The sequence below is a fragment of the Brachionichthys hirsutus genome, chromosome 11, assembly GCF_040956055.1.
Source record: "Brachionichthys hirsutus isolate HB-005 chromosome 11, CSIRO-AGI_Bhir_v1, whole genome shotgun sequence".
Taxonomy (NCBI): domain Eukaryota; kingdom Metazoa; phylum Chordata; class Actinopteri; order Lophiiformes; family Brachionichthyidae; genus Brachionichthys; species Brachionichthys hirsutus.
The window spans coordinates 6258797-6268602 of record NC_090907.1 but is presented as its reverse complement, the minus strand read 5'-3'; the positions used below and the strand labels follow the sequence as shown (position 1 = coordinate 6268602).

The following is a 9806-nucleotide window of genomic DNA, read 5'->3' as shown; positions in this document are numbered from 1 at the left end:
CCCGTAGGTCTGTATTAAATAAAAAACATTTAAAAACAATGTCGGACAAGATTATATAGATATAGAAATCTGGAATAATTATAAGTATTGTCGCGTTTGCTGACATTGCTCGTTCAATAATCAACGCATAATAATCGATGTGCGCACGGTTTGAGACTAGTTTAACTGTTTTTGATAGCACGTGAACGCATCCAGAAAGATAACCGTATCACAGGTGCGCTCCAAGATCAAACACTTTATTGATTTATTTTACATGTTGAAACGCAGGGGTCTAATTTCAGCAATGTAATTGGCGAAATCTGATATGATAAAAAAAAAAAGTCATCTCAAAACTGAACGACGGAAAGTATAACGTCACAAATAATTAAACTTCCGTGGAACTGTACACTTGCAAGGGGGTCTGACAGGCCCTTAGCAGCAACCTGTATGGTGTCAGCAGGGGCCAGGGACCACAAGCCAATAAGAGGAACTTTGCTCAGAAATTCTTTATGTATATTTATATGTATATGTATATAAGGTCATACAAAACCTGAAAACCTGGGATCATATTCCACCACAGCAGTGCTGTGGGTGTTAGAGTTGGATTAAATTCTCATTTATAACTCTCATTTATAATGCGCAGTCTTATAGTCTGGCATCTGGTATATTGTCTTGTACAAGGATATACTTTCACATCTGAATAGGTTATAATAAATATAAGTACGCCTCACTCTCTTTCCCCCCACTTCGTTTCTTTTTATATTATTCTGTTGGAGTGCACGAAGAATAAAGTATTTTGTCAAGCTTGTTTCTTGCTTTGGTATAAGATTCTAGCATCTGTATTTATATCGTTGTTTGGTACTGAGATAATATTTAATTGGGTTTTACAAGACATTTAATCAGGCAGTCAGAGACAGCCCTGGGGTCCTTTGACTCCTGCCTGACGTCACAGAACTCCTCCTCAAGCCTCGGTGGGGAAAACGTGGGAGATTCTTGCAGGCACTGTGAAGTGGGTTTTCACTGTCAAACCAGTTCAACTAAGGTTTGTCGTAACTCGCGTGTACCAGTTTTGTTTGTTTAATACTTTTCGCTGACTTCAAAATTTAGTTTTGAGGCAAAATCCGTGAGAATTCCTCATCTAAACTAGCAACTTAGCTTCTAATGCTAACCCCATCTATCGTATCCGCTAGCAGCAGCGACCATAGAGCCTCGCCTGATTTATTCATTGTATACCAGTCTGTTAAAAAACAACAACAACAACGAAACAGGGGGGTCTGTGGTTTTACATTAATTATAATGTGTTAGAAATGCGGCTGCGCTCCAAGTTATCACTCAGAGGTCTCTGCAGCCTAACCTTTGTTAGAGTAATGTAGGTTCTCTGAGACGAAGCCTTGACTGCACAATCTGATTCTGTCCTTTTACTGTTTTCAGCGATCACTGGACATTAACTGATACACACCTGTCAAGTTGGCAGCCATGGAGTACATCCAGGCACCTGCGACAAGCAGCCAGGGCAACATGTAAGTAACTAGAGAAAATTTGGGTTCATTATTGACCAATGTTTATGGAATTTAACACAGTTATATAGGGTGGGTTCCTCTATCTTACCACCGACTGTCGTCTGGATCTGATGTGGATTGCGGATACTGTCACAATCCAAATTTTCCAATTTACTTATAATGGAGGATGTTTCCAAAAAAATCATATTCAATTCACTCACCAAAAATCTCAATCATAAAGGGGGGGAAATGAAAATAATCTGGTTTCTTTTTGCTAATGGTCAGCATTAATGCATCGGCATGGTACAAAAACCAGAGATGTAAAATGTGTGTTTTTACCGGTGCTGCTCCTCCCCTCCCAGCCTGTGCTGTACCTGCGGCGCCGCTATTCCTCCCAACCCAGCCAACATGTGTGTAGCATGTCTGCGTACTCAGGTGGACATCTCAGAGGGAATCCCCAAGCAAGTCACGGTGCACTTCTGCAAACAGTGTGAAAGGTATGTTTCAAGCACAAGTCATGCAACAAAAATCATTCTCTTTTTGTTTTCTTCTCGAAAACATTTACAGGTGTAATAAACCTTCTGTCGGGACAGAGTGCTTTGGTGTACATCTTCCTCTTCCATGCAGGTATTTGCAGCCTCCAACTACCTGGATGCAGTGTGCCCTGGAGTCCAGGGAACTGCTGGCCCTTTGCCTGAAAAAAATAAAGAGCTCGATGGCAAAAGTAGGTTTGATTCTTACTGCGCATATTGGCACGAAGAGATCAGAGTTTGTGAACGATGAGTTTTGCTTTGGTATCCAGCTGTAGCATGAAGTGTACATCCTGACAATCATAATGAAACAACACATTACGAGTACTTGTGAAGTACAGTAATACCTCGACTGTTCCGAGATACTAGCAAACTTGCGAGCAATACTTTTGCTTTGAGACACGAGCAGCGTCCAGATGCTGACGCTAAATGGCCGAGCGCTCTGAGCGCGCTTCACTCGTTCTGTTCAGGTATTCACCACCTTCCGTTCTCGTCTCCCGTGTTGCGTTTCCATTATTTAAATGACTTTGGCTGTATCTGTGAGTATTCCTTATAAGTGATGGGTCCAAAGAAAGTGAGCGGTAAGGATGGCAGTGACAAAAGAAATATGATGATGATGATGATGGAGATGAAGCATGAAATTATTGATAAACGTGACTGTGTTTTCTGCGTAAGTGATTTGGCACGGCAGTACGTGTGGAGTACATCGATATGTACAATCCTCAAACAGAAGGATGCTATCAAGAACACAAAGCCTAACTATCAACTATTATGTCTAAGTTTATGTTAGTGTACATGTAAAGGTACAATTACTTCGCTCTTCATCTCTTTGCCTCCTCCTCGCTCAGCACACCGCTGTCTTGAAGGTAAAACTCATGATGAAACCACATTTTATATTTCAGTAATCACTGAGTGTTTTTAAAAGGCCGGAACAGGTGAAATAGTTTTCTGTTATTTTACACGGGAAATATTGATTTGACATACGAGTGATTTTAGTTACGAGTTCAGTCCAGGAAGGAATTGTACTCGTATGTTGAGGTATTACTTTACTTGTTTAGTCAGGCTCCCCTGCTCTTTGGATTCAGCAACACCTCCCTCTCCATAGGTACGTCTCATTGATGCTGGCTTCCTGTGGACAGAGCCACACTCCAAGAGGATCAAGATGAAAGTGACTATTCAGAAAGAGGTGAGAAAACAAGAGTTGTGTGTTTGAAGTCAAGATTACAACACGTAAAAGCGATCCTGTCATGTTGACACATTCAGGAACTGAATTCTTTAAGATAATCATATACGCAACAGACTTCAGGGTTAACTCTTACGACGGAGTTGTTTTGTTCTTGCCTGAGTTATGTACATTTGAGAGAGGAGACTGTGGCCAGAGGCCGTCATCTCGTCTCTTTGACCTTTAGCGCGAACCTGAGGTCGCGCTAAAGGTCCAGGTCTTGTGTTCATGCTAGTCGAGGGTCTGCCCGACACCGGCTCCTGGTTACGATAGTCAGAAATGCCTAAATGGCAACTTGAAAGCATGTTTAGTTTGTGAACAACCTTAATGAATGCACTATTCTTGTCCTTGTTTGTCATGCAGTTTGACATTTCAGTGTAACTTGTCTCTGCCTCTCCAGGTGATGAATGGCGCCATCCTGCAGCAGGTGTTTGTGGTGGAGTTTGTCATCCAGTACCAGATGTGTGACGACTGCCACCGCGTGGAAGCCAAGGACTTCTGGAAAGCTGTTGTTCAAGTACGGCAGAAGGTAGGACGCCGCTGTTCTTCTAATCGCTTGGGTTTCCTACTTAAATAAATGTGGCAGGAGGCTGGACCAGCCACTCGATCGCTGAATGTCCCTGGTGATGCTGATTTGTCTTTATTTGTTTATTTTTCCAAAACAGACTGTCCATAAGAAGACATTCTACTATCTGGAGCAGCTGATTCTCAAGCATAAACTGCACCAGAATGCTCTCAACATCAAAGAAATCCACGGTAGGTTATCCAGATCTTTAAAGGAGAGAGTCGGCTCGTTTCCTCCAGGCCGCCGCACAATTTAATCCTGGAGGGGGGACTTGTCTCCTTTGTCATCAGCGTAGCTAACATTGATGAGCACTTTGCGGAACATAATGATGTAGCGAGCGATCATCACCTCTCCCTGCGGCAGACGGCACGCCGTGCATGTTTATCACTCGCGCCAGTCATTTCACACGTCTGTCCTCGTGTGGGCCTCATAGCGGCAGGAGTCGACATCTAATCAGTGTACTGTAATCAGAACCGACGTCCCGCACCGGATCGGTGCGCTGCACACGCCCCATTTAGAGACGCTGCCCTGCTGCATCCACACACAGGCCTGCGCGGACGGCTCCACGGCTCAAACAAAGTACGCACAAACAAAGGCGTGGCACTTTGTTTGTGTGTTGGAATGACTTCTGCTACCAGAGCAATCTGACCGTACTCCCTTCTAATCAAAGCAAACATGTCGAGTGTGAAATGGTTGTTTTCACACGCTTAAATAGTGTCATCAGCTGCTCCCCTTCTGCTCTGCAGCCCAGGTGGCGAGCGCTGAGGCGAGAGGCGTAATCTGGGGGCTCGTAGCATACTGCGCTTTGACATACTTCTTAGTTTGAATGTACTCGTTCTGTGTTTCTACGCACGTTGTCTACAATGGTGTCGACCCATGAAGTTGTTGTGTTGCTGTTCTCTCTTAGATGGGGTTGACTTCTACTTTGGCTCCAAGCAGCACGCTCAGAAGATGGTCGACTTCCTCCAGTGCACCGTACCCTGCAGGTAGCGACGCCTCAGCCGGTGCAGAAATGCACCCTAATGAGGCTCAGTACAGAATGACATTCCTCTTTTTACTCAAACACTGATACCGCAAGAGAATTCATCCTGACGACTCGCATCACATTAAGGCTGCGTTGTTGTCAGGACGGTGTGAAATCTGCTCTCTCTCTTTGCTGTTTATGATGGCAGCGGTGGTAATTATAATATATTTATCATCTTTTTTCCATTTTAAAGGTCAAAGACATCCCAGCGGCTCATCTCTCATGATATCCATTCTAACACGTACAACTACAAGAGCACCTTCTCTATGGAGATTGTACCCGTCTGCAAGGTACACTTTGACTTCCAGCGCACCCATGTCTGTTCACTACCTCTCACTTTAGCTAGAATATTGTGTTAGAATTAAAAAAGAAGCTGGCATTGTAAATGCAGACGCATGTTTAAGTGCAAACTAGATTGACAGCAATCATACGGGATATTTTCATTGATAAAAGCTGGAATCAGATTTTTGCTCCGTCGAGAGTTTTCGTTATGGAATCCTAAATCAAGGTGAAAGTCCTTCTGCGTTCCTTCTGCCCTGGTTTTTGACCTCATGCTGTCTTTCCTGGTTTGCCAGGATAATGTAGTGTGTCTGTCACCGCGACTGGCGCAGAGTCTGGGAAACATGGGTCAGGTGTGTGTGTGCGTCCGCGTCACCAGTACCATCCACCTCATCGATCCCAACACCCTGCAGGGTGAGTGTCTGGTGCCACAGACCGCTTTAACTGCCGTGTCCCTCAGTCTGCTCTTCATCACCCGAATTACAAGTTCGATTCCGACACTCGATAATGTACATTGATTTAAACGGTCACAAATGAATCGCATCAAAAGTGATGCATCTAATTTAACGTATAATAAACGGGTACGTCTCTTACTTGATAGTTGCTGAGGTGGATGGGAGCACATACTGGCGCAACCCCTTCAACGGTCTCTGCAGCCCACGGCAAATGGAGGAGTTCCTTGTAATGGACATCGACATCATCAGAAACCAGAAGCTGGGTGCTGGAGCTGGCATGAGGTCCAATAAGGTGTGTGTGTGTGTGTGTGTGTGTGTGTGTGTCTGTTGTAGTTGTTGCATTGTGAGAGAACATTGCTTTTCCTTTGGAAGACAAATGAACAGCGAGCCATTATGTTATCCCTGAACCTGCGTGCGTGATTCAAGCCAGAGCAGCAAAAACACAGAATGACGTCTGCAGGAGCAGTGTTCACTCACTCTCTTTTCTCGGCCTGCATGTTTCACTAGTATTGATGCAACTGTCTGAGAGTCTGGAGAAGGAAGAACAAATGTAGTTTTGTTTAAGTGCCTTAAAAATCCATTTATGTCCCATCTGTATGTGTGCTGCTGCAGCATACCCTGGCCGAGGTGTGGGTTCAGAAAACATCCGAGATGGACACGAGCCAGCAGTATCACTGCCGTACGTTCCTGGGCCACCTGCTGAACATCGGAGACCTGGTGCTGGGGTGAGTCCGGGGCTGGCGGGGAAGGCTGGATGGCAGGTTGGGAGCGTTACTTGAATGCCACGCTTTCCTCTCGCCCTGCAGGTACGACTTTGCCAATTCTAACATCAATGACGAGTATCTGAATAAGATGAACCCACACCATCTTCCTGATGTGGTAAGAATCATCTTCACTTCAGTAAAGATCCTCAGACAATGAATCTGGGCCTGAGAAACACTGACCTCTAGTGGTGAGACAAAATACTGCCTGATTTTTTCACGTTAGAAGATGAAATGCCTGTTGTAGTGTTTAAACTTCTACGACGCCGGATGTGGGCTTTCCCAGGTATTGATCAAGAAGAGTTACGACCGCAGCAGGAGGGTGAAGCGCAGGAACTGGAAACTGCAGGAGATGGACAGAGAACGGGAGAGCATGGACACGGACGATGAGAGGTAGGAAAGTAACGAAGTAACGCGTTGAGGGTTAGTTTACTCGCGTCTATTGCGTTCTAAAGTGCTTGCTGGTTTTTAATCATATTTCATAAAAATGATCGCAAGTGTTACCGTTTAGATTTTTTGTTTTTTGAAAAGACAAGTATCTAAAAGAACAACTCTCTTCCATTCAGCCAGTCCGCAGCACTCGAAACATTCCTTTTTAGTTACACACCAAGGTAATTACAAAAACAGAGTCCTGGAGTTTTTAGCAGACGATACTCAAATGTGAGTAACAGTTATTCATATTTCAGATATTTATAGCAGCAGCTCTCGTGTGTGTTGGAAAGACTCGTACTAAAGAGGTCATGTTCACCATGATGGGGAAAAACACAAATGTCCCAGTGCAACATGGTGATTTCATGTCCGTTAATTTATTCACTCTATTTGAAGGGGATGAGCTTCATCAGGCTGTGGCTCCACTGTATGATCCATTCGTGTTGTGTTAATGAGGGATGTGTGAACATGAAGGCAAATACACTTCATCCAAAATGTGCTTGAAAGACCTTCAAGTAGCAAGAAGTATCTTTTAAAAGTATTTTATTTTCTTCTCATTAAATATGACTATTTATGTGCATGCATTTAGAGATCTTATTCTTTTGTAAATGCCTCTCTGAATAAATAAAGTTTTCAAATTTAAACCTCAACGGCCTTTCTGCACAACTGCGGTACAGAACATCCGACAAAACAAAGATGCATTAATAAATCTTCTGAAAGTGAATCATGGAAAATTTCTCCATATCATGTTGTATAATGTTTTTTTTTTTTTTACTTGTTATTTTGTCTTCAGACATTACCAGGACTTCCTGGAGGACCTGGAGGAGGACGAGACACTGAGGAAGAATATTAACATCTACAGAGGTGAGCAGCTGGACAGACTTCACTGCACCAGTATCCTGAGAGATTTCCTCCCTGCTTATGAGATGATTGATTCCACTGTTAGTTTAAGAGTCATGGTTTAAGCTACTAGTGGAATTTATTTATCAACGATATATTGGATAGTTGAATAGATATTGATTTTTGGATTTCAGATGCATCAAAGGTCCCCGTAGAGAGCGACACGGATGACGATGGAGCGCCTCGTATCTCCTTGGTGGAGATGCTGGAGGAGCTCAGCCTAACTGATGCCACAGGAGGAGAGGGCGCTGACATGATGGACTAGCGGGTCGCCGCTCTGTCTCCACGACACTGACAGCAGTGACGCAATCAGAGCTGAAGCCTCAGATTTTAAAGTGCCGTGAGGACTGGTTGAACCATTGGGAAGCTTTTCCACAGTTTAAGCCATTAACTGTGGGTTATAATGAGATTTTCAACTAAGGTGTTTCTGTTAAGAGACTCTGTCCTCTGTGGATTTCTGTGTCCGCCCTGGTCCCACAGAATTAACACATTCAGCAGTTTCTAAAGTATTATTGCCCTTTTCAATTAAAATGCTGACATTGTCTGGAAATTGTGCATATGGCTCATATCTAAATATTAAACTATTACTTTCTGTGGAGGAAAGCAAGTCCCAGAGGAGGAAATGTTTCCTATTGAGAGACATTTAAAATAATTAGTGGCTCTGAAAATGATTGGAAAACAAAAATATGCACTAAGTCTATCAGGAAATGACCTTTTTGTGGTTTTTGCATCACTGAGTTATGGATTTGGGAGACGGCTCTTGTGCTTTGATGTGCTTTGCTTCTCGTATCCACCAGAGGGTGCTCACATCTGCTGGGCCAAACCAAGTGTGTGTCATTTTATTGGCAGCATAGGGGGAGCGTTTTACTATTGCCTGTCTGCTGCACCTATTCAGCCAGTGAGAGCTGATTGTGCTCTGATACGGGCTGAGGTTAGATGTACAATTAGGCATTACTGCAGTTCTCAATATCAGCCATGGATCATGTAATCCGCTCCCAGCGTGCATCAATACAACCTTCATCAGTGCTCGGTTCAGGTTTTATGCTTAAATGACGAATGAAATAACATTACGTTTGCGTATGTTACACTCGGCGTAGCTTTAATTAGATGAAAGAGATGTCGTGCAGAATTGTCTCATGCCAATGATGTGGTTAAAAGGGAGCGATTCTGTAAGTTTGGCAACAAATTGTGATGGCAAAATAAAATCAAGCCTTGAAAGTCCTGCATGGTTTTTTTGTTCTGTATGTCTTGACTGTACCTTAAAGTATCTTAAACTGCAGAATTATCGCTCTTCGTATCAAACTCTCTTCAGTATCAACCCCTAAATTGTAATCAGGATTGTTCCGTATAGGTGCCTCCTCCTGATGCATGAATCTTGATGTAAGAAAAGATGCGAGGAATGCCTGCATCGCACGTCTCTGTGATGGGGGAGGCAGGGGGGGGAGAGGCCATGTCCTGTTTTTCACAAACCTGAGCTGGTTAACGGTAACCAGATCTACTTGGGAAAGTGTTGGCGCTGAATCCCCTCTGGTGGTTTGTCATGAGGGTTATGGGGGCAACAGCAATGTTTTTTTTTAAATCACCCCTCTTTGACCTTATTTTCCTCTTTATCTCTACAGATAAGAAGATTTCTGAGTTAAGAAGACCATTTGACATGTGAGAGCAAAACACTTGAGCTCTGTGTGGACGGGCTCAGATGTGAATTCTTGCTTCCCGAGTGTTTCATCAGTCTTCTTCTGTGTGACGCTTTGCTAAAACGCATTCTGTCCCTGCCTGAGCGGCGCCACGACGTTGCCCATGTTTACACATCAATAATGCACAGTGTTGTCAAGTGCGAGAACTAAGCAGGTCAGCAGCACCTGCATGTGTTTTAACAGAGATAAGACTTTCCAGCTGAATGTCTGGCTGCACAAATACGAAAGGTGAAACTCCTCAGCTCATACTGGAGTATTTTGGGACTGGGAAACGGTCATCTCTACTGGTTTAGGGAGAAAGGAAAAGTCATTTGTTTCCTAAATGTACATTTTGTAAGTGAATATGTGTGACTTTAGCTATTATAGCAAAGCAGCATGTGAGTTAATGCTTGTATTTGTTTTAGTTTTATTTTTAGTCCAGATTCACCATGACTCCAGTCTGGAAAATGACTTTGAAGATTCTGGTCCT

General features: G+C 43.6%; 1 protein-coding gene across 1 annotated transcript; it reads left to right on the top strand.

The window, feature by feature from the left end:
- Positions 1 to 941: 941 nt before the first annotated feature.
- On the top strand, positions 942 to 8858 carry nmd3 (NMD3 ribosome export adaptor). The gene is made up of 16 exons (XM_068745446.1): positions 942 to 1021; positions 1411 to 1499; positions 1841 to 1975; positions 2106 to 2202; positions 3114 to 3194; positions 3631 to 3759; positions 3896 to 3986; positions 4703 to 4781; positions 5013 to 5109; positions 5395 to 5512; positions 5700 to 5845; positions 6166 to 6278; positions 6360 to 6432; positions 6601 to 6707; positions 7537 to 7607; positions 7778 to 8858. The coding sequence occupies exons 2-16, from the start codon at positions 1456 to 1458 to the stop codon at positions 7906 to 7908; spliced, it is 1512 nt and encodes a 503-aa protein (XP_068601547.1). The 5' UTR covers positions 942 to 1021; positions 1411 to 1455; the 3' UTR covers positions 7909 to 8858.
- Positions 8859 to 9806: the final 948 nt, after the last annotated feature.